At 44.7% G+C, this 25,123-nt stretch overlaps 2 protein-coding genes across 7 annotated transcripts in view; one reads left to right on the forward strand and one right to left on the reverse strand.

The window, feature by feature from the left end:
- LOC130211606 (protein phosphatase 3 catalytic subunit alpha) overlaps positions 1-1,822 on the reverse strand; it is a 66,695-nt gene extending 64,873 nt beyond the window's left edge. For 2 of the 6 annotated variants that reach the window (XR_008835109.1, XR_008835108.1), the window contains exon 1: positions 1,538-1,822. Coding sequence is in view for 4 of the 6 variants with exons in the window: in XM_056442463.1 (XP_056298438.1) it covers positions 1,538-1,598 (61 nt within the window). In the remaining 2 variants the exon portion in view is untranslated. The remainder of the gene's footprint in view (positions 1-1,537) is intronic. The other 4 variants (XM_056442463.1, XM_056442464.1, XM_056442465.1 and 1 more) reach the window with 4 other exon arrangements.
- LOC130211605 (B-cell scaffold protein with ankyrin repeats-like) lies at positions 684-24,208 on the forward strand. The gene is given in 16 exon segments (XM_056442462.1): positions 684-698; positions 4,246-4,355; positions 4,514-4,906; positions 7,300-7,427; positions 7,521-7,659; positions 7,742-7,884; positions 8,919-9,033; positions 10,054-10,250; positions 18,414-18,477; positions 18,677-18,892; positions 20,555-20,614; positions 21,551-21,602; positions 21,604-21,718; positions 23,371-23,422; positions 23,609-23,642; positions 23,864-24,208. Coding segments are annotated over 15 exon segments (1,842 nt in total). The 5' UTR covers positions 684-698; positions 4,246-4,342; the 3' UTR covers positions 23,985-24,208.
- The last annotated feature ends 915 nt before the right edge of the window (positions 24,209-25,123 follow it).

Consider the following 25,123-nt stretch of genomic DNA (forward strand, 5'->3'; position numbering starts at 1 on the left):
ACGCGACACGCTTTTAACATTGAACCCTGTTTTCTTTAGCAGAGCATAACCCCAAAACACAACGCTCGACCGAAAAGACCTGGTTGCAGCTGTTATAGTTTTGTTAAATGCTTCTCTCTTTTCTTTTGCCCATTTCAAATGGCAGAAGGCTAAGCCGAAGAAAGCAATCAAGTGGAACTATATTTGCGAGGGAGCTCAGCGAGCCAGAGCTCGAGCTCGTCTTTAATATAGTCAATGACGCCAGCCATGGTCTTTTGAACACTTTGCATTGCCTTTCCCTCAATCCTCATCAGAAAATATTAACGTTATTAATGCTCACCGATGATCCAAATATCTCAAGCGGTTGAACCCTCGAAACCTAGCCTGAAAAGAAACGACTCAACCTGTTCTTGTGCACACCGCCTGTTAAGAGATGGACGGGAGCTGGAGAGGATAATGGTTGCAACTCGTGCCGGAGCACCAACCAGCCAGCACAAATAAACACATTCTGTCACCTCGCTTCTGAGGGAAAAGGCTTTGCGTGTGTGTCCTCCGGCAAGAGGGATTTCACTTCCAACGACTTTAGGGGTGGCTCACAGTCTCACAGAAAAATTGGCTTTAACGTTGCAACTTAGTTGGAGTGCACGCCTGTGAGGCGACATGCCCACTGACATGAAACTGGGAAGGCTGCATTGCTCCTGCTGCTTGTTCCTAAGGGGGTAGGTCGACTTGATAGTGATCTTTATTGCATTCTTATGCTTGATTGCAAAGGTGGAATGTCAAACCTGTAAAGTGCTTTTTAACTGTTTTGCTTTTTAACTGTTCTGCTTTTTAATTGTGTCCATTTTTAAATATGTTGTACGGCGACCTTGAGTGCCTTGAAAGGCGCCTTATAAAATGAATGTATTATTATTAGAAGGCAGGAAGCACCTCCCCATATGGAAGGAACACACGATACACACACACACACACCCTCAAATGGGAGATTACCACCAACAAAAAACACACAGGCGACATCAAGTGGTATTATGCAATGGTGAAACTATGCTTGGTGATGCATTCTCAACGAGGGGAAATCGCCCTCGGGTAGAATGCACCGGTTGTGCAATATGTGCATGCATACTGTAACGCTGTGCACTGTGTGTGTGTGTGTGTGTGTGTGTGCGTGTGTGTGTGTGTGTGCGAGCCAAAGGGATCATGCATCTGGCACCCTGTCGCCTGTAGTCGTTGCTAATGAAAACAGTGCACGTACACGGACAGATGTGACACGTTCTCTCGAAAGATCCATGCTCCGGAGTCTGCACACTGGAGTTGCCCTCACTTCCTAGTTTACTGCTGCTGTCATTGCTCGGCTAACACCCTTCTTCCCCCACAGCCAGCAAACAATGTTGCTGCTGCTGCTGTTGTTGCTGTTGCTGTTGCTGTTACTGTTGCTGCTGCTACACCGCCGTGAAATCTTCAAGTATGCCGCCGCTGGTCAGAGAGCTGTGGCAGCGTCTCCTTTCGGAGTGGCATGTCAACAACAACAAAAATGAAGAAGCAATTATAACACACTTACATTTCACCGCCCTGTCCGTCGTAGATAACTTCGGCTCATCACTCGGCTTGTTTTCGGACATTTCCAGTGTGATAGAATAATTGAGATAGAGCAGAAATGAGAAATGAGAGGTCCCTGCGTTGCTCCCGCCGAACAACTCTCGAGTCGAGCCGAGGAAAGAGACCGCGGTGATCTCACTCGGCGCTATCGGCGGCCAGGAATACTTGCAACAGGGTTACAGTTTCACTGCTGGTGCCGAAGGAGCTGCTCCGTCTGATTTACTGTTACTCTGTATCAAGTTGTCTGAGCTCAGTGCGCAGTCTAAAGTGCTCACCCACAGGACCCGCCCCCCCGACTCACACCGACTCCGTCTATTGGCGGAGAGCGGCAGGTTGCCGCTCTGCGTGTCCATTCACTTTTATTAAAGGACTGTCAATCTGGCCTGGTATGAATAACTGGTATGGATAAGTCTTATGAATAACTTATGATACATTTGTGGCTGGGTGTGCACAATAAATACTTGAATGAACAGATGCAAAAACAAACAAAAAATCTCTTCACAAAAGCAGATAATATGAATAGTATATTTTGGAAACGTATTTGGACTCTAGAAATACATTCTCGGTATATAAGCTGATTTCCACCTTTAAAAAAAAAGGTTAAACTGTGCATGGTCTTTAATTTCTTTATTTTTAAAGGTAACGTAGATTAATCAACATTGTAAATGTGCCAGTGTTAACTTACTGGCTACTTTTCTACTGCAGCCTTGCTAAGTCCAGTTAGTATGTTATACACAATTATTACTATATTATTAATTAAGATAGTAAGACAAACATTCTGAGAAGGTTTTTCAAACATTATGAGTTGGTAAGTAAAGGTTTTGCGATAAACGGTCAAAATTATGACATCGTAAGTTAAGTTTTATTTATTTTCATCACAACTAACATTTCATCTTTTTGTTCTTCTTTTTTTACTTTCCGAAATGGGCTTCCGTTGCTCAGGGCCTCTCAAAAATAATAAAGATCTCCGGAACACTAATTTTGATCTATATTTTCTCTGGACTTTCATAGTTCCCTGAGGATGAACCCCGATGGTTTTACTGAAATGCTGATCTTTCTATATTGGATGCTTGAATACTTTTCCTCCAGTGCCCCCCTCAGGATAAGAGTTGCAGCTTCAGTCGTGTTTGTTGACAGTGATAACAACATATCTCATTGAGGACATTTTATGTGTCTACATGTGCCTATAGATAAAGTAGCTGGATTTAACTCCGCTATAGTCGAAGTGGTCTGCTCAATTCACCTCAAGGTGTCTTTGTGGTTACATCATATGAACACATACAATGTGAGTGTGTTAGAAGTGTGTGGATCTGCATGGAGCAGAAGGATCTTTCATCTGTGAGTCATCAGCAACACAGCACCGGCGATTTGCCTGGAGGAGACCTCAGCCCTCACCTGCTCATTTCCTCGGCATGTGAATTTCGGTCACCCCACTGCTGCCCAGAGAGAATAAATGGTGGCAAACTGCTATTAGTGAGACACCTGCGTGGTATGAGTCAGTTCTTTGACAGGTGGAGACAGATAATGAAGCCCTGTGTTTAACATTTATCTCAATGATGGATTGTGTGTGTGTGTGTGTGTGTGTGTGTGTGCATGGTAGGTCAAACATCCGACTGCTTTTTTTTATTTCTGCCTGCAGTGGAGACATTCACAGCAGATCATTAGTTTTCACGCGCCTCGTGGCTCGAGTGCTCTGCTTTGCACCCATGGCTCTGTTGACTTAATTAAATGCTGGTCAGGTCGGATACTCAAGTTTTTCTCTGCTGTCTGCTTGACAGCAACCTTTGTGTTTGTTATTCACGATCTTCGGTTCATAGTCGTGCTTTTTCCTTTTAATCGTATGCCAGAACATTCGGGTATTCTTTAGTTTGTGTGTTTTAGTTTTTTCTTTTTTGGTTTGGGGATAGTTTTTATTCCATGACGATATATAAAGTTATATCATGAGGGCATCTTATTTTTCAAAGTGAAAAACATGCTGAATGTACAAACAGTGATCTTCTTTATTTATATTATATATATTCAGGGAATAAACATTATCAAAACCTTTTTATGGCATTCCATTGTGTGTATATGATGGTCTTTGGTTGGACCGGTTACATGTTGACAGCAAAACAAACTTGAAAGACGAGACCGTTGTCAAAACCAGGTAATCAGTTTGCGGATTGTTCTATCACATGGATGACGTACATTTAATTCCACTGATTAAATTACTGTCAAGATATTGGTTTTGATTTAATTTGCTTCCTGTTAGATTTTGAAATGTGCCTGCCTCTTGTGTCCCACGTTTACTTCACTTCCCGCCTGTGTGATTGAATCCTCCTGTCTAATCACCTGCACCTCCACATTTGAACCCTGTGTTCCCACTTTCTCTGTGTTGGTTTGTCTGCTTTATTCCCTACTATGTGTAATTGTAATTACAGTTACTCATTTTTGGACTCCCCTGCTGTTAATTTTGTTTGTGTTGGACATTTATTCTTGTAACACCGTCCCTCTGCGTTTGGGTCCATCCCCTGTTGTCTATTTGCCGCTCTGAGACTGTTACTTAATTACTTAGGATTGCTGCCATGGATCTAGTGCTGTAGTGAATCACATGGAGCAAACTCCTTGTCACCAGACCAGATAACAGCCTCTATGTTCACTGTTTCATTTCTTTGTCTGTCTTTGTCGTAGCCGGAAACTCCCTCTTATCTGGGCTCCTCCTGACAATAGCAGGGTTGTTTTCCATGTCACTGTGTAGTGAGACCTGCTGACAAACAGACCTGCAGCCATGAGCCAGACAGGTAAGCTGTCTCTTTTGCCTTGATTCTTTTATTCAGTCGTTACAGTCCTGTCAATTCATGATTATTTGCAATGCTCCGAGCAACATTTTTGATTCATATTGGCACAAAATATCAAACTTTCCCCCCCCCATAGAATACTTAAATACTTTCTCTTGTAGCTGAGCTGTTAATCATCTATGAGACGGAGGCCGAACAATGGGCCACCTATCTGCATTCAGTCTTCACTGGTCCGATCTCAGAGGCCGGGATCCGCTGCTACGACATCGCCACAGTGTCTAGTCGGCAGGAAGACTTCCTCAGGCTGGTCCAGTATACCTGCAAGCTCCTGATCCTCTCCAAAGGAATGCTGGAGGGTCTGTGCCAGAAGCGGCGCTTCTTCCTGTCCCGTGTCTTGCGTCCGGCAGCCCATGTGGTGGTGCTGCTGTGTGGGGTGGAGAGTCTGACCCCACTGCTGGAGCTGGTGCCCCTGAACGGTGACGAGTGCCTCCAGGTCTCCAGTGAACAAGACGCTCATGAGTACCTGGCCACTGTGAATGATATTGTGGGAAAAGGTAGGGAATTGGCACCAAAAATTTAGTCATTTTAGATTTTTCTTTTGGTGTCAAACATCAAATATCACTGACCACCTGTTAACATTTTCTCTTGAGCCACATGTGAGAGGATTCTGGCTTTAGATACTACCCTAAAGAAAGGACGTAAACAGTGGGAAATGTTCACAATATTCCACATCCTTAAAAAGAAATAATTCTGCAGAATTATGAAATCTAATTATTTGTATCTTTTATTGGGGACCTCGTAGGATGACACCAAAGACTCCTGCAAGTCACTGACCTTAACTCAGAAGTCAGTGATCTCACCTCAGTTTCCACACAACTCTCCCACCTGATGTATTGTGCCTGTATTCAATATGTTTTAATCTGAGACGTGTCACTCCAATTTGAACGCTGCAGTTTCCAACGTAATTATTCTACCCCCTGAAATTCTAATATAATGATCATTATAATAATGAGAAGAGTGAGTGGAAATATCCAAATGTGTGACAGTCAGTGTGCATCCCAGTCCACGAACCCAGAGCACAAACACCCTCTTTAGCATGCCCTTCCTTCTGAAAAGAAATCCACATGGCCTCGCTGTTCCCCTCCCATGAATGTGAGGTGAAACGAATGCTCATTATTTGTGAGACTGGCTGAGCAGCAGCTCGAAAACCAGTTTACTGACTTTTGTTTTCTTCCTGTGCATTTTGTGTGCTGAATAACATCCAATATTCTTTGAGGCCCCAGCCGCAGAGACTTCTTTTGTGACACTCTGTGTATCCTCATCTGTCTTGTCCATTATTCTCTGCCTCCTTCCCTGTTTTTTCCTAATTGCACTATTCATATAAAATCATAAAGCAGAGTAGGGGCCTTGTATTTAGACAGGTGTGTGTGTGCGCAGGAGGAACTGCTGATGCAAATGGCCAGTCTTTCCTCTTCGGCTACCACTCTTCGTGAGCCATGCAAATTCAAGTGCACTCTGCATCACTTCATTGCACTGATACAGTGAAGTGCTTCAGGCCGTGGATCCCACAAACGTTTATATTTTAACCCAGAAGTACCTTCCCGACTCATACAGGGTGATGCTGTTTGTGTGTTGGCACATGCAACAGACATGTGGGTGTTTCGACAAGTTCCAGTGTTTACTGGTAAATAAAGGGCACTTCCGAAAAAGCTAAATCAACATGGCTGGAGACGTTTTCTATTTGCGTGACTTAAACACTCAGTTCTAATAATATATATCGGAGTTTTTAATTTATTGTAATTTAACCTAATTCTGTTGTAAATAACAAGACACATATTCTACACAGCCGTGTTGGTGGTGTAAGGCCCTGTTCTGTGTCTCCTCTGTGTCTTCTGTCTCCTTGATTGTTTCATTCCCTTCACCTGCCCTCTGTCACTCCTGTGTCCTTGATTGTTTCATTCCCTGTACCTGCCCTCTGTCACTCCTGTCTCCTTGATTGTTTCATTCCCTGCACCTGCCCTATGTCACTCCTGTCTCCTTGATTGTTTTATTCCCTGCACCTGCCCTATGTCACTCCTGTCTCCTTGATTGTTTCATTCCCTGCACCTGCCCTATGTCACTCCTGTCTCCTTGATTGTTTCATTCCCTGCACCTGCCCTATGTCACTCCCATCTCCTTGATTGTTTCATTCCCTGCACCTGCCCTCAGCCACTTTCGTCTCGTTAGTGTATCATGTCGTACACCCGTTTCCCCCCCTATATATTGTGCCAGTCTTTCCCTTGTCTTTTGCTGGATTGTTGTCTTTTGTCCGTAGTCCTGTCTTTCATGTTGCTAGTATGTATTCCTGACCAATTCTCTGCCTGCCCCTTTTTGTACTTTGTTACTTTTTGGAAACCTTTTGCCTCAGTAAAGAGCGTTTTTTTGTTTTCCACACCCAGTGTTGTCCAAGTCCTCTGCACATGAGCTCTTGCCCCTCGCTACCCGTGGTGCGACCCGTGACAGGTGGCTCTGTTGCTGCTAATACCAAAGCACAATGAAGGCTGATGGGAATGTTAATTTTGCAGGTTTTTTGTCATGAACAATTACAATTTTGACGAGATAATGGAGCGTGATGAAAAGTTAGAGAATCGGCAAGTGATTACACTTCATACTGAGAGATTTGAATGCCTGTACCAAATGTCATAGCAATTTTGTATCACTAAAAGAAACGTCAGAGGATCATTAAACTTGGTATAGGATTCATCCTCTGAGGATCCTAAATGCCAAATGTCTTGGCAACACATCTTTTAGTTGGCGAGATGTTTCAGTTAGGCCCAAAGTGGCGCCTGGCCAACATCAATAGCCACGTCACTATCATGGCTAAAACCCCTCCTGGATAGCACTCGGTATCTGGGAACCCAATTAACAATCCAGTATGATGTTACAGTAAATGTCCCGTCTTCTGTAGGTGTGATAGCAGCAGCAAATGTCAACCCCTTGACACGTCAACTATCGGGATCAATGCAAAAGGTGCAGCAAACGCAGTCACGTGTCAACTCCAGCGTTGTGGTCGTTCCCGCCCGAGTTGCATGTGGGGTAGGAGCAGGGTTTCTTCTATCTTTTTTTTTTTCTCAAAAAGAGTGCCTCACGTTTACTGCATTGCAGTTCACTGTAGTGTCTCTTTGGCAGAGCTCTACGGAAGTGTTCATTCTGTTGAGAAATGAGTCGGCTGGCAGCGACGCCGAGGTGGAGTTCACTGGTGAGGATCGGATGCTGAGAGTGAGGCCTGCGTGCTGGAACGAGCGGATCCTCTGCGTCAATGCGCCAGGTGAACAAAATAACAGAGTATAATGCCATTCAATGACATATTGAGTTATTCTGTCTGGTTTATATATTGTTTTCTATTGCAGATTTTCCAGCAGGAAATGTACGAGTGACCGTGTACAGCGGAGGGGTGCCACTGAGCAAGGCACAGCTGCAGTACTACAGCCACATGGAGGAAATAGCCTCCCTTCTGGCGAGGGCTGCAGACCCTGTAGATTTCATGTGCCAGGTAAAGTCAATAAAGGGCTGTTGTCTAATGAGGGTACTTCCCAGGCATGGTAAAAAATACATGCTATTGCGTTGCATTATGGGAAATGTAGGATGTTTTTTTTTAGCTTGACTAAGGGACAAACAATCAACTCTTTTGATTGTGACCATTCCTCAGTGTTATTGTCAGTCCCACTACTTTATGGCAGTGCAATACTAAATGGAGTAGTGCTTTGATGGTAGTAGGGGTTTATTTAAAAACATTCTGTGTATGAAATCATAGTCTGGAGAACAGCCGACTGCAGTTGGCAACACGGCCAAACCGTTCAATGGCAACGCTGCAAGTTACTTTCTCTAAAAAAAGTCTACTTAATATTACACTATTCAGTTTCTTCTTCATGCAGTGGGCATACCTCAAACTTTAAAACCCCGACACTTGCAAATGTATTCAAATAACCTTATCAATCATTGATTTAGGAAGTGCATTTGAATGCTGTTCTATTCTCTCCCCCTCAATAAAAGGGGCTCTTCCAAGGCACTATGAATGTTACTTAGTGACTCGAATAGAAAATCAGTCAATCGCCGTCCCAAGACACTGCTGATAATCGATCCACTTAGAGTCATTAGAAAGACGCAGAAAAACAGAAGATGAATTGAATCTGCATATTTGTGCTTGTGTGTGTCTCCGTTTCCCGTCTCCTCTCTGAAAATTAAGCGACAGCAGGTTTCAGCCTTCCCCCTGCCATGAAAACTTGATTCGATTAGGTCTCTTTTGCTGAAGAGGCGAACTTGAGCAGTGCCAATAGAAGAATTTGCCAAAAGAATTTCAAACAAAGTCTGGAGTGACACAAATGGACTCCGATCCATTTGGTTATGTTCAACTTGGCATATTTATTGTGCCTCTCTAGACTGTACTTCGACATGAAAGTCCATTGTTTTGAATGCTTCTTTTGTTGGACTTTTGGTTCGTAATTTGCTTGTGCCGACTCTCCTCGCCACAATAAATGATTTCAATATGTGCCCAGCTTGTGAACCGTCTGTCTCTCTGGATTTCAGGCTCTTCAGGAGTTCTCTGTGGAGAAGCTGGACCAGAGGTTGTCCTCCATGTTGGTGTCTGGCATGCCTAGCAGAGGATTTCAGGGACTGCAGTGTGCAGACACACCTAGAAGAGGTACAACACTGTGGGATTGCTTAGTCAGAACTTTACATTTAATAACATCTGCTGCTGCTCAGCATCATTGAGGGAATAAAAACAACCAGGGATAATATTCTCGATCTATCTGCTGACAGTATAGTTTATCACATATTATTTGTACTCGTTGTATTCTGTAATATGTTTAGTTGCAGTGATGCAAGATCTACCACCAAAACCCTGTAGTATGCAGTCCATAAGTGTGTGGAAAGGCCTTTTTCACACATGTATCATGTCCATGTTTTAGCAAGAGATGTTCAACCGTGCGATATAAGACATTCGCTGCGTTTATGAACATACTGTAACACATCACAATGTCAATTGGATTCGCTCCTTTCCCTCCATCTGTTTCTGCAACAATGTGGGCAGAACATACGGTTCACAGTAAGAATGTGTTCCTGTTGCAATATGCACATTATCCACCATGAATAGGAAGCCTTCCATTAGTTCTTGGCTCATTACGTGGCAGATTGATGGCTTCATCAGCTTCTATCATTGATCCCTAACTCTGCTAAAAAAAAGGCACAGGGAAATGTCACCCATGACAAACAAGTCAATAAGTGCCTCCGAGCAGTCTGTCTTCGACTCTCCTGATTGTGTTAGATGGCACACTTCGAGACTGCTTCGAGTGGGGGATTTTCTTATTAACCCTTGTGTTGCCTTCGTCAGACCCCCGATTCAATTGAACCCTGTCAATTTGACCCGATTCAATGTTTAATGTCGGTGTTCTTTCGGGAGTCAACAAACAAACATAAAGTACCTCACACTTAAACTTGGAAAACAATATTAATTCTAATAATTTTCTGGAGATTTTAATAGCTGGGGTCATATTGACCTCAAGGGTAAAATATGTTAGTAAATACAAAGGTAACAGGAGGGTTAAACATTGAATCGGGTCATATTGAACCCGAGGCAGGAGGGAGGTGAATTGAATCGGGTCAAATTGACCCGAAGGCAACACAAGGGTTAATCATCAAAACTGGCTCATATCCATATCAGAACTCCACCGTGCAGACGCACCAACGCTCCTCCACTTTGCGGCCCAGTATGGATTCAAGAGCGTCTCCAGCCTGCTCCTGCAGTGTCCAGGTGCTGAGCAAGCGCTGCACACGGCCAACCGCCATGGACAGACGCCCGCTGAGATCGCCGAGAGTCGAGGCCACACAGAGCTCCACGTCTTATTGAAGGAAACACTGGTAACTACTTCCATATTTACTGTCCACAACTCTTAAATAGGGTGTCATTCTTTCATTTTCACAATGAACGCATTTCTCAAAATGCCAATACCCGATGACGGCGTCACATGTCGAGTGCTTTGTGAGCTAATGAAATCCACCCGATGACATCATTCCTCATCTGGAGCTGGCTGGATGTAATGTCGCCTCAGTGGAATTCCATAGTTTTCAGATACCTGCTGACAGCTGAGGAAAACATCACGTGCGCCTTGAGATCTAAAAAGCAAGGTCCCAGGAACGCTCTTACAAAGACAAATACACCGTTGGGACTATGAGCGAGTGGTTATCAATAATACACAGAAAGGTGGAAAGCAGGGAAAGTGCGTCACTCCCTATTTGTGTGTTTACATCCAGCTCATGGCACAGTTAGTGGATTGATGGTAAACCCCTTCCATCTCATCCTGATTATGTTTGGCCTATGAGGTTCCTAATGGAACGCCCCCACGGATAATCGAAAGGCTGCGTTTGGTTATGCATGCAGAGTGGTTCGGAGCGCAGGTCGCCTGCATACATTCAGACAATTATTGCAGCCACTAATGTTGATTTTCTTGCGTAATGGCTGCCATTTCCCCATGTTAATATGAAGGGCCTAATCCTTTTCAACCTCCTATTTCATTGTGTGGGGAGAAACATAAAAGCAGCAATCCACATTTAATAGATCCTTTGCATGCATGCACATCGCTTTATTTGATAAATCTGAAGGACACTAGGATCATGTTTTTGTTACCAATGGTAATTTCATTAGGCAGTGAGGACATTATCATTAATAGAAAGACACGATGTGCTCGATGGTGTAACGTGAGCAAAGACGGCAGGCTGACAACAGCACATCGTTCCTGGTGTGTAAATACTACACTCGATGCAAGAAGCAAATGGAAATGTGCTCTTGTGCATATACTAGCTGTTCCTCAGATCCTGCTATATGTATTTGAATAGAGCCTAAAACCGCTCGCCTGGAACTGTCCGAAGGTCAGCACAGACCAAATGCATAAGGCATCACCTCTAATGATCCCTATTAAAGTGACATTTTGTTGACATCTCATTTGTTTAATCCACACAAAAACTGAAACGTAAACGACTCGAGGTCGTCATGTGTTGTGTTCCAGATTATTTATTCGCCATGCAGGCGCAGTGACTTCCTTGAGTGTTGTTATTGTCGTGAGGTTCAGAATCAGAATCAGAAACAGGTTTATTGCCAAAGAATGAATGTTTTCACAAACAAACGAGGAATTTTTTTTGGTGGAAGGTGCAACATTTGGACATGACAAACAACAATCAACGCAAGGAGGGAGGAGGAGGGAGGAGGAGTGAGGAGGAAGGAGCGGGAAGAAGGAGGAGAGAGGAAGGTGGAAGAAGAGGTGGTAGTCCTGGGGGTGACAGTCAGTCAGTCCCGGGGTCCATTGATGAGCTCGCCCGACGCCGTCGGGAAAAAGCTATTGGTGTGGCGGGAGGTCGTGGTCATGATGGACGCAGCCTCCTCCCGAGGGAGGGACTCGAACAGGAGTGTCCAGGGTGGGAGGGGTCGGCGACAATCTTTCTGGCCCGCTTCAGTGACCTGGAAGTGAACAGGACCTGGAGGGAAGGCAGATTGCAGCCGATAACCCTCTCGGCCGAGCGGATGATGCTCTGCAGCCTGCGCTTGTCTTTGGCTGTGGCTGCAGGGTGCCAGACGGTGATGGAGGAGCAGATGATGGACTCAACGATGGCCGTGTAGAACTGTACCATCATCTTCCCTGGCAGGTTGAATTTCCTCAGCTGCCTCAGGAAGAACATCCTCTGCTGGGCCTTCTTGGAGATGGAGCCGATGTTCAGCTCCCACTTGAGGTCCTGGGAGATGATGGAGCCCAGGAAGCGGTAGGACTCCACAGCGTCGACGGGAGTCACACAGGATGAGAGGGCGGGTGGGGCTGCATTCCTCCTGAAATCCACAACCATCTCCACTGTCTTCAGAGCGTTGAGCTCCAGGTTGTTCTGGCTGCACCAGGTCACCAGGTGGTCAGTCTCCCACCTGTAGGCGGTCTCGTCCGGCCAGAGATGAGTCCAATGAGGGTGGTGTCATCCGCGAACTTTAGGAGCTTGACGGACTGGTGACTGGAGGTGCAGCTGTTGGTGTACAGGGAGAACAGCAGAGTTGAGAGAACACAGCCTTGGGGAACCCGTGCTGGTGGTCCGGGAGCCTGAGACGTGTTTCCCCAGCCTCACGTGCTGCTTCCTGTCGGTCAGGAAGTCTGTGATCCACCTGCAGGTGGAGTCGGGCACGTGCAGCTGGGAGAGCTTGTCCTGCAACAGGGACGGGATGATGGAATTGAAGGCAGAGCTGAAGTCCACAAACAGGATCCTGCGCTAGGTTCCTCGGGAGTCCAGATGCTGGAGGATGTAGTGAAGGGCCATGTTGACTGCATCGTCTGCAGACCTGTTGGCTCTGTAGGCGAACTGCAGGGGGTCCAGGAGTGGGTCGGTGATGGTCTTGAGGTGTGACAGGACCAAGCGTTCAAAGGACTTCATGACCACAGAGGTCAGGGCGACGGGCCTGTAGTCATTGAGTCCTGTGATCTTGGGTTTTTGGGACGGGATGATGGTGGAGGCCTTGAAGCAGGCTGGAACGTGGCATGTCTCCAGGGAGGTGTTGAAGATGTCGGTGAACACCGGAGACAGCTGGTCCGCACAGTGCTTCAGGGTGGAGGGAGACGGAGTCCGGGCCCGCTGCTTTGGGGTTCTGCTTTTAAACAGCCTGTTGACTGCTCTCTCCAGGATGACGAGGCGTCGCTGGGTTGATGGAGGGGGCTCCAGAGGTGTGAGCCCCTGATGGGCTGGGGCAGGGTGGGCTGATGGTCTGTGGCTTGTTGGTGGGGCTGTGAGGGATGGTCTCAGGACTGGTCCATTGTCTTTCAAAGCGGCAGTAGAACTCATTTAGCCTGTCTGCCAGAAGCACATTGTTCATGGAGTGGGGTGATTTGTTGGTGATCTGCCTGAGCTCCAGACAGAAGCAGAGTCGTTTGCTGAGAGCTGCTGTTGCAGTTTCTCAGAGTACAGTCGTTAGCATCTCTCACCGCCTTGCTAAACCTGTATTTGGACTCTGTGTACAGGTCCTTGTCCCCACTCCTGAATGCCTGGTCCTTCTGCAGTCTTAGCTTCCTGAGCTCCGCTGTGAACCAGGGTTTGTCGTTGTTATAACTCACCCTGGAGCTGGATGGAATACAGCTGTCCTCACAGAAGCTGATGTAGGAAGTTACAGCCTCTGTGTACTCATCCAGGCTGTTGGTAGCAGTCCTGAAGACATCCCAGTCAGTACAGTCAAAGCACGCCCGGAGATCCTCCAGAGCCTCACTGGTCCACTTCTTGAACTTCCTCACCACAGGTTTGCAGAGCTTTAGTCTCTGCCTGTATGAGGGAATCAGATGAACCATGACGTGGTCAGAGTTCCCCAGTGCAGCTCGAGGGACGGCGTGATAGGCCCTGCTGATTGTTGTGTAGCAGTGGTCCAGAATGCTCTTCTCTCTGGTAGGGCATTTAATTAACTGTCTATATTTAGGGAGTTCGTGCCTGAGGTTTCCTTTGTTAAAATCCTGGAGTACAATAACTAAAGAGTCCGGGAAGGTCCGCCCACACACCGTATCTGTTCAGCGAGTGTCTGTTGTGCCTCGTTCACGTTCCCCTCGCATGTAAACTCCGCCAGGATGAATGAAGCGAACTCACGTGGGAGTAGAAGGGTTTGCAGTGAATGATAAAGATTCCAGGTCCGCGAACAGTGCTGTAGAATCACCGCTACGCTGTTGCACCAGCCGTTGTTGAGGTAAAAGCAGATTCCTCCACCCTTTTTACCGGAGAGCTCCGTGTCTCGGTCCGCCTGAACAGCTGGAAGCCAGCGAGCTGGAGCGCAGAGTCTGGTATCGAGCCACTAAGCCATGATTCCGTGAAACACAGAACGGAGGATGAGGAGAAGTCTCTGTCTCTCCCACCAGCAGCTGGAGTTCGTCCAGTTTGTTGCACAGTGAGCGGACGTTGGAGAAATATGCCCGGCAGCGCTGTACGAGATCCCGTTTCCGTAGCGCATAAGCGCCCCGAACGTTCTCCCCTCTCGCCGGCGTTTCACCACGTAGGTGGTTTCGTAGCCTGCATAAGCGCCCGAACCTCTCTCTCCCTCTCGTTTCTTGCGTGCGGTGACACACCTTTACAAAATGTCCAGTAACTCCACAGAAGTTAAAACGTTGGAAGTAACCCCTGGAGTTGTTCCCTGATGTTCAAGAGCTCTTCTCTGGTGTAAGAGAAAACAGTATTTAAAACGAAAACAATAAAAAACATCGCGCACCAACACACCGAGGCGACCAGGGCAGACTCAATGAAGTCACTGTTCCCGCTCAGAAAATAGTGTGGCACGTGCCCCCCCCCGCCCCCCCACACACACACACACACCAACCACCACCACCACCACAAACAAATGCAAATCTGGAAAAACACATTTAATTAGTGCACTAACATGAAAGGTCAATGTGCAGCTATTTTTGACTACTTCACATGTTTCATCTAAACTTTAGCATGTTTCGTAAATGCGATCCTATTCCTCTCTGTAACTATACTGTACCAGTCACAAATAACGTAGTGGATTTTAATTACTACACTTCAAATATTTCAAGTACAAGTACCTCAAAGTGCCGCCCTCGGGAACAAAATACTTGCCTTGGAAGTCGTATCCGCAGTTGCATACGCTCCTTGGGAACAGACACTCTGCTCATTCACATGAATATCTCCGCTACCGTCTTCGCTAATAATACCGACAACTTTTAACTTTCTCTCACGACTTCGATCAACCTAGATTAAAGCCCCTCGAGGGACATTCAGACACTCCAACAGCTGTTGCAAATGTATTTATCCCCCTAGCAACGCTGCTAATTGAGAGTGACTGCAGATGGTGCGAGGTTTTGATCAGATTGCTCCAGCGAGTCAAAGTGCTCGCTGTGAGTCGGCTGAGCTGACGGGGGAGCGGTAGAGTCAAACACAGGTCTCCCCACAGGGACTTCGACAAGCCCATCGATGTAACATAACAGACAGATTAGGCATGCACAAGCAACTGACATTTGCAGATCTCCTTGGAGAGTAATTAAAATGTATCTTAACGGCAAAAACTACAAGCATTCTGCGCTTGTGTGGCGTGTTGGAGGAAGTACGAGAGGACCCTATGTGGCGTGGGGTTTTGTTCTTTTTTCCCCCCTTCAGTTTCATTAACTCATCTGCAGTGTTTCCCCCCACCTCCAATTAATCAAGCCCCCGTGCATCAGTGATTTGTGCGTCAGTGCAGCAGAACTCTGTCAATAAATCCGAGACGGATCGGTCCCCTGCCTCACACACGGGCTGAATCACTCACAGGCCCGGCATCCGATCCCCGAGTCTGCCCTGGCTCCACACTTCTTTGTTAATTAGCTGTGAACCGCTCCAAAGGGAAAAGCTGAATTATTCATGGGGAGCATAACTAGACTATAAATACAAAAAATGCTATTTTCTGCGATGTTTAGTTCCACAGACTGCAATGTGCCTGCTCATCTTAATTACTAACACAAACACACATTGTCCTCATTTAATATTTTAATACTGGGTCACTTGGCATTGAGACTGCGTGCTCCTACCAAGATGCCACTGTATGCGCTCACGCGTAGCGACGCAGGGCTCGATAAATACAAATGAGCCTGCAACTGTATGGTTGGTATCCAGGTAGACGGATGAGATGACTGCACACGCTAATCCTGGGATTTGCTTGAGTCCACTGACCCTATTTTGCATGTTTCTGTTTGTTCGGTCAGTGACTACGCCTCAGGCAAACTTTGCAGATTTGTTTATCATTTGAATGATACAGTCATCCTCTTTCTAGAAAAAGAAACGGTTGTCATCCCTCAAAGCTATACATTGCAAATTAATCACAGGACTAAGCTCGTGAAAAAACAACAACATTTATCTCACCACTTTCCCAGCAGAGTTGCTTTATGAAAGACATGTCGGTCCATCGCTTTGGTCCAGACCTTAATATCTTGTCAATGGATTGCCGCAACATTTTCTTCATGGTTTCAAGGGGATGGAACTTAGTGGCCCTCTGAACTTTTCCAAATGCAGCCATAAGGGTTGACGTTACATTCGTGGTCCAGCTGTTCTTTGTGTCCAATGCTAATTGGCAAATGTTATGCTAAATAGTGAGTCGGCATAGGTTACACACCAGCGTCAAGGAGCTGCTAGCATGCAATAGCCCAAATATGAGACATGGAAGAAAACCATGAATGATAACACTTGACAAAGTAAACCTAGATTAAAATGTTGCTGAGCTGACAACTTGTTGTTTTTTTCCTCAGCCAAAGCTGGTGTCAATACTCATAATCCCAACGCTCCTCTCCTGCAACCACGATGTCCAAAGACAGACCAGCCAGCTTCTGAATTGACCGTTTCAGCTGCTGCAAACACATTTACGCTCCTTATCTTGCACTCGATTCACTTGAGATTTGCTCCCTCTGGAACCAAACCCTGCCTGCTGTTTAGTCTGAAACACTGTTGCTTGGATCGCGGCAGTGAAAGTGAATTTGTCTGGAATGCTCAAGGGCTCCTGCAGTTTCAGACATCTGTGAAATGATTCAGCGTTCGCGGTTAGTAAATAAATTCCTCCCCCCTGTCCAGAAATTACCTCTGAAAATACCACATTGTGCTCACAGCATCCAACTATTATAATTCAATGTTCAAGCTGCGGTGGCAATAAACCCGTCTTTTCTATCTGTTGGGATAGATATGAACCTCCACGGTTAACTAATGCATTCATGGCAACCCATTAGGAGTTTGCAGAAGTAGGAATGGTGTAATATTGTAATTGAGTCATGAGTGGCTGTGTTGCTTGGAAACTGCACGCAGAGCGTGGCGAGTTATACAGAGGACATCTCGATCAAAGTGAGCTGTATCTCATACTCTAAGTTATTCATATTACGGACTGGGATTGTTATTAATAAAAAACAACCACATATATATCCATAACAGTGGCATATTATGCATGTGACAAGAAAGAGAGCCACATATGAATGGCTTGTTGAATCATGTGTCTGATCAAAGCAGTCCCTTAAACACTGAATGCATTGTCTTATTTCAGTTTGTAGGTTGGTATCTGAACTCTAGATACCCGAATATATATAGACGTGGAGTGAGTGTTTCACATTACATCCCCATTACATTGTAATTACATTTAACTTGATTTAAGGGTACAATGTATGTTCTTTAAGTGATTAGTGCAGAAAGTGTTATGTACATTGTTAAATAGCTTTTTGGGGTTTTATTGTATTTCCTGAATGGTTCCGCTGTAAAATAAATACCCCAAGAAGGCAGCTTATGAGTCATTTCAAAACGAATGATGCAACTCCTCAGTTCCTCACATCAGAAGTTGAAATGCAGCAGTTAATTGATAGCCGTATCTCAATCTAATTACGGAAGCAGTCTAAATATGGAGCCGAGGGTCTTGAATTGCTCACTAAATGATATGTTTGGACTGAAAGGGGAAGATTGTCTGATTTCATAATTACCCTGATCATAGCTCTGTCTGTCCCTCAGCATGCTATTAGCGAATAGGCCGACTTTGCAACAGCTTCGCTGTCTGAGGGGAGAACCGCTCTGTCATCCAGCAGCAGGCTACCTTACAGCAACCTCTCCAATTCCTGCAGCATCCCTGAAATTGCTTTTCCGCGAGTCATGTCCGAACAGATGCGGGCGAAAAAAACTCAATTAACAGCCTCGATGTTTGTCACATCTGACATGAACAACGCTGCATATTAAATGAAGCATGGCATAGAGACGGATATCGGCCTATGGTGTGACGGAGCCTAATGGTTTTATTATTGTGCGTCTGGAGGAGAACACGGGGGAGAATGCGCTGGATTTAGTGAGCCAGCCATGGAGAGATTTACACACATATCCACCTGCCTTGTATCAAGATTGGTCAAACATGCACACACACAAATACATCCAACGGTACGCAGCGAATGCCCAGCTTCAGCATCACAGATGAGACACGTCTTTCCTTGGAGTCTGAATTGCCTCTCTTGAGCTGCTGCTTTGTGATTTTTAGATGAGGCATAAAATGCATCTCTTCATGCTCTATCATTGCAGAATATGTTCAGCTCAGGCGGGGACGATGGGGATGCCGGCGTGTACGAAATGATGTGCGCTGCAGGTGACTGAAGGACTGATGGGCGGTGGAAGGAGGACAAAGGGAAGCTGGTAATGGCGTTATTATTTCTTTGTATCATCCCATCCGTATGCTGAGTTGCCGGTCATTTTCGAGCAATGAGCCGTGGACAGTAGCGAGAGCAGCGTGCAGAACTCCATCGTCACGCTCGGTGCAACAGTGCAGTAAACACTTTGTGCGTTAGGGACTCATTCCGCCACAAGCCTGCAACAAGAGCAGCGAGGAGGGCATGAGGAGGGGGAGGATGAGGATCTCGACGCGCCGCTGGAGGCGAATGATGAATTTGACACCATCCTGAACTCCACAAAAGCCGTGGACATAGCCAGCCGCCCACCAGCGCCCACGCCTCGGCCTGAGCTCACCCACGTGAAGGAGGACAACTCCTCTTGCATCACCAAAGGTAACTCGGGAGTTTTCTGTTGCACCCCTGGCCCCCCTCCCCCCCCTGTTTTTTCCAGATCACAGACATGATGGAGTTGATTTGGAGTAAAAACACAGAGTCATGCACAGTATATAAGGGGTTTGGGAGAGCATGTGGGAGGGAAGTGCCTAGACTGTGCATTGCCAGTCAGTAGATATGCTTTTTTTTTTTTTAAGCTGTTTGTTTTGATCCCATAAACCACAAGAAGATGCACTCCCCCACCACCACCAGAGAAAGCCCACAGTCTCTAACTGTTCAATTTCAGCTGTGTGAATATTTCATGAAGATGAAACATCCAAAATTGACTGGTATTATTAAGGCTTATGAATCATTAAAACAGCAGCGACTTCCCTCTTTTGCCTCTTGCAAATGCAAACGTACACGCATGCTGCCACGGTTAATTGTTATTCCCACAGATAGTATTATACTTGTCCCCCACTAGCCATCACTGGCATATTCAGAACACACATGCGTGATTTTTAACGACACAACATGCGCCCCTATCTCCATAATGCAGCTTATTCTTCCCGATGTGGCCTATGCGAAGCGGAGAAGACGCGGCGTGCGCCCCTGAACTCCCAGCATCCCCTCAGTAACCGATAGAGAACTACCGTACTGCCATCTGCAACCAATCTGGGCCAGACCAAGGCCGCCAGAATAAGTCATTACACATGTTTTCCATCGTCCTTGTCCCCGGAGTGCACGCGAGAGAGGAGAGGGATTTTGAGGTTTCCATCTCTTGAGACAGTGGAGCTTCAAAAAAAAAAAACTGCACAAGGATCACATCTTGCTCCTCACGCCCACTGGGGAACGACGTGAGAGTAGAGACGAGGCTTGGTGGAGGATTAGGCGAGGAGCCAGTTATTGGAGACCACTGCGCAAGTGGAAATAATGAGGGTTTTTTTCATTTCTGTGAGCGCCGTTTGAGTTCAATGAGACTAAAATGCTGAAATGCGACCAACATTCAGGTTTAGCCGACATACACACTAGAGTCATGTCGATCTGCTCCTCAGCTGTGCTCCACTCGCGCTTTCATTTTGAATTGAGCCACAAAGCCCGGCCTGTGTTGTGAGCAAGCTGTGTTTGAACATGAAGTGGAAAGGAGAGACTAAGTCATGCAGGAAGAGGTCAGAGGTGGGATTGTCTTTCAGGGTGTGGATGTTGAATTTTAATCCAGTGTTGGTCACACAGCCGCAGCTCCTCCGCCCCCTGACAGCTAAACAGTGTAGCCTTTCATTCTGAGAGCTCACTACCAAACCAAAAGCATCATTCAGGGCGTTTAATTCAATCCAGAGCCAAATGTGTGCGTTTTTCTCAGAGAGAAACCAATTGAAGCTCCAGGAATGAAAATTAAATTTCACAGGCGTATAGATTCAATTAAATTGCTATTTTTCTTAAACATTGAGATTGACAGGATGTTTGTTTTTCTGCTGGCTGTTCACAGTTGGCAATCCAGTCAATGGATTGTTTGTAGGTTTATGGCGCCATCTTGTGGAAGAATTGTTAAAATGCAGGAGCATCAATCTTTTGTAGAAATTTGTAAAATACATTTTTTTTAAATATTTTTTTATTATTCATATGCTTACTAAATCCACAAAATTATATTCGATGTGTTACTGCAAGCTTCTCTGTGTTTTACAGTGTTCAAGAAGAAGACGACCCCACAGGGCGATGCTGATCCATATTTACTTCCCACTAAAGGTGAGATTCAGGTGGTATTTTGAAGTTCTGACATTTGAAAGAATATTTTGTGGGCAATTATATATATATATATATATATACCTTTTTATAGGACAGGGTACAATTGTGAGATTGCCGTAAATAGAGCAGGGTATGACGGCAACAATAGTGGACATTATAGTATGCGTCTTAACCACGAGGAGTTTTAATTTGCATATTAATCTCTGGGTGTCCGGTTTCACACCCAAAAAGACAGTTGCAGCCAGGATTTTTTTTGAAAAAGTACACAAGGCCCCTTCAGGTGAAGTACAGGCGGTTGCCATGTTTTTCTGTTTGCACCGTCTCCAAAATGTGACGACTTGATTTCTCCTTTCTGGGCAGAATTTGTGTTGCGACTTTGTGTCGTGCAGATTGTTAATGTTGGATTCCAACAGCAGGACTCTTACCGTGCCAATGAGTCTAGCGGACTTCTCTCTCGTGATTGACAACCTGGTGGAATTACCTGCTGGGTTCTTTGAATAATTCAAGTAACAAAGCACGACATATTATCCAATACACGTGGGTTTCTCTCTCATCAAATCTAAATGTAAAAAAGAGCTGCTTCTGCTATTGAGCCCCCACAGAGAGACAAACCCATTGTTCTGCTTTGCTGTAATGCCGCTGGCACCGAGCGACGGGTCCAAAGATCACCAGTCACCCAGAACATTACCTTCCATCGTCACGACTCCCTGACATTCCAGATGTGGAGAGCACAATCACATTAGTCCCCGGCTATAAATGCCATCTGGAGAGGCTTTATGTCCCTTGTCTTATTTCTGTCACGGAAATCAACCGTTACATTTATGGTGCGACATGAGATCCAGCTTTATAAGTCGTTTCGTGTATATTTAGTGTTTTACACCATTTGCATCTGATTTCTCTTTGGTGTTTTCATTGAGTTGTTGTTGCTCATTGCAGCTAGCGTCTCCGCCACCCATGATGCCCGTGTGCCAAACCAGGCAAATGGCGCTGCAGCTCATTGAGCTCCAGCAGAGGGTGAAGGCGGGTTCACTCACTGTGGACGGGGCCCTGGAGGGCTTCAGCACATGGCAGCCGGCTCAGGAGGGCATGGACGCCGTCCAGCAGGTATGGGGACCATCGCACTGTGATCGCACCCACACTGGACTCGGAGTGAGTGAGCATGCCGGACCAAACCCCAATGCGTCGATAAGCATCTGTCGCTCGTGCCGTGCCAAGCTGCAAAGCACTCCACTCCCAGGAGAGTGTGTGGGAACAAGCGAATGTACATAAGAGGAAAGAAAATGGCTGCTCATGAAAAGGAGAGATGGAGGTTAGTTAGTTAGTTTAGTTTATTTCAATCAGCAAAATATTTAAAAAATCAAAATTCAACAAAAGAAGAAAGTGGCTACCCGAAAGGGTCAAGGCTGAAGCTATCAAGCTGAGAAGTGCCCTAACCTATGATTTCACAAAAAAACTTATTTCAGAGAACCATATATATATATATATATACATATATATACATAAACGTATATACATATACACATGTACATACATATACACACACACATACATAAATACACACACAAGTGTAGGTGAAGAGTTGGTTGTTCTTTTTGTTTGAAGCTTCTGTTTGAAGCCCACAAAAACTAAACTGACCAGTGATTGGTCAACTTATATGTCTTTAAAGTTGTGATTTGTCTAACTGTAAGCAGAACAGTTGAGTTTTAAAGGCGCAATTGAGGCTTTTTTAAATGGAGGCCGGCCAAGTGGCTGATTGGGTGAATGAGAGTCAGGTGTGCAGGCAGGTGGTCAGGTGGTTGGGGAATGAGCTGAGGACACCTGCTGGCTGGACAAGGAACAGCAGGGTGTTGTTAGAAGAGTCACACATGGCCAATGACAGAAGGTACAACAAGTACACACACGAAAAAATGTGTCGCCATGACAACAGACATTAATGTTAAATTACAGTGAAGACTTCCAGCTGTTGTATCAGACCTTTTTTCATGGAACACATCTTGCAACTTCACTGAAGGAATAAACATGGGAAATTGATCCATTCATTCAATATGTATGTCCAAATGACTGATTAGAATTATCGCTGGTCTCAAAGGTTGTGAAACAATGACGTATATAGAAGAAGCAGTGTTTTTTTCCCTTACAGTATGAATGATTGCATTTTTGGCATACATAATGAGTGAGATTAGTGGTGGAATAAGTATTCATACTCGAGTTATATATTATTTCACTACTGTACTGTAACAGTTGAGAGAGCAGTGGTTCCCAAATTAGGGATGGGACCCTTTAACGGGAGAGGAAAGAAGAATACATAATGTTTCCACAAATTGTTCTTGATATTTAGGACTTGTAACTTTTGTCATGGCATGCTTTGTGCAATATTTATTATCTTTATCTTTTTGTGATAACAAAAACGATTGTGGGACGTTTCAAGGGTAAATGTCTCTTTGTTATTTAAATGATGTAACATCTGAGTCTAACAAGTCACCAGATCTATTGGTCAACTGTATGCGTATAATATGTAAATATCCGTGCATTCATGCTTCTGTGGTTGGTGCATATTTAGATATTAATTGCAGTTTTCCAGCAGATGTCTCATAAAGGTACCAAAAGATTTATGCACAAACTAACATTTTGATGTATTCCTCTGCTCAGCCCGTGGAAACATAACAACATATAGATGGAAATCTTGTCATTTCTAAATAAGTGTATGTCTACGGTGTGTTGATCTGATACTAAAGCACTGAACTATGTCTCTGCAGGAGAAGTTCAGTCATCTGAGAGACAGAATCGTCAAAAGCAGAAAGGACTATGGTAAATATGCCTCCATGCTTAAGCTGTGCTGTCATCACAGTGAGGCTCCACAGGGCCGCAGCTTTCCTGGAACTTCAACTTCAAAATAAATAATACGCAGTGCCGTTAAAAGCCGGGACAAGTAACCCCCTTACAATATTAAGCCGTGTACTCTAAATGGCTCAGAAACTCTTCTCTCTCCACCAGATAAAATCAACATCGTTCATCACACGCCAAGTGAGTCTTTTTGAAAAGGCATCCCGGTGTGCATGGAGGAGAAGCCTGCACGCCTTTGTCGTGTCTCCAGTCCCAGATGCAGTGGTGGGGAATTAATCCTCAGGGAAGTTATATTTAATCAAGTCCCCAGCGGATCGAGTGATTTCATTTTCTTGTTCTTTGACTGAACACTTCTCTGTTCAGCTGTGCATGCATGGATAATTTCCCTCCTGGTGTTGCAGGGAGTGAAAGTCAAAGGGGAAGCCAAGAGGCGGAGTCTGTCTTTTACAGCAAGCCTCTTGGAGGGCAGCATGTGGGTTTGCTTGAGCTTGGCACAACTAAGCATGCACGTGTTAAGTTTATGTGATACTGAATACTCAATGTCATTGGAGGTGAAACATGAAGTTACTGTAAACAAACATTAATGTCTGACAAACCAGTAACACGTGTCCATCTGAATTATTTCGCAGTCGGGTTTCTTCTCAAAAGATGACAATGTGTGAATGTATGACTGAAATCCATGAATCTAGTTTTCTATCAATGTCAACGAAACGTCATCTTCAGATTTATTCGAGCTTATGAAGTGTCACATTTTCTATAATTGCAGGTACCATCACTCTACAGAGACTCTATTCTCCCAGCAGTTGTTTCACCAGTTTAATCTGTTTGAATACATTATCTTTCATTTAACTGTATTTCAAAGTAATAAGTAATGACAAATCTTTTTAAATAAGTATATATCTTTTTAAAAAAGGATATATATATATATATATTATTACTAATAGTAGTAATATGTCTATTATTATAGTATTATAGTAGGCTGCTATATTTCAGTTGTATTGTCTCTCACAAGGTTTACAAGGGAATATATGTGTGTGTATATATATATATATACACACAACAAAAGCTGAAATATAGTATATATACCTATTATATTTCAGCTTTTATTGTCTCACAAGGTTTACAAATTCTAGCTTGAGTTAAAACAATTTAAAAAATCACACTAATAAAGCAATGTACAATATGTGTGGCATTACCTTTGTAAGCAAATGTAAATCCTCGGTCTCACTCTTTTTGCAGAATGTCAACAGAAATGTTGTTAACTTTGAAAGTCACACTTCAAGACTATTTCTGACACATTGAACTCAATGTCACCATATTGTTAATGATGCAGCGACTACAATAGTAGTAGATTTTGTTAATGCATTCTTCACACAGTGAACAAATAAATAAAGGTTACAAAATACCGTAAGGTGTGATATGTTTTCTGGGGTCAATACCCCAGCAGGCCCTGGCCTGACAAAGCCTTCGTACCTTTGCCTCTAGAGGGCGCTGTATCTCTAAATATATCCATCATGCTCACTGTGTGAAGCAAAGACATCTGTCAAGTCCAGAAGCACCTGCTGACCTCCTGATGGCTTCGAGACAGCTATGGTTAAAAAATTAAATAAATACAAATATCCATACATGTATATGAATGAAAATGGATCCTAAAAATGCACATGT

The sequence above is a fragment of the Pseudoliparis swirei genome, chromosome 21 (assembly GCF_029220125.1).
Source record: "Pseudoliparis swirei isolate HS2019 ecotype Mariana Trench chromosome 21, NWPU_hadal_v1, whole genome shotgun sequence".
Classification (NCBI taxonomy): domain Eukaryota; kingdom Metazoa; phylum Chordata; class Actinopteri; order Perciformes; family Liparidae; genus Pseudoliparis; species Pseudoliparis swirei.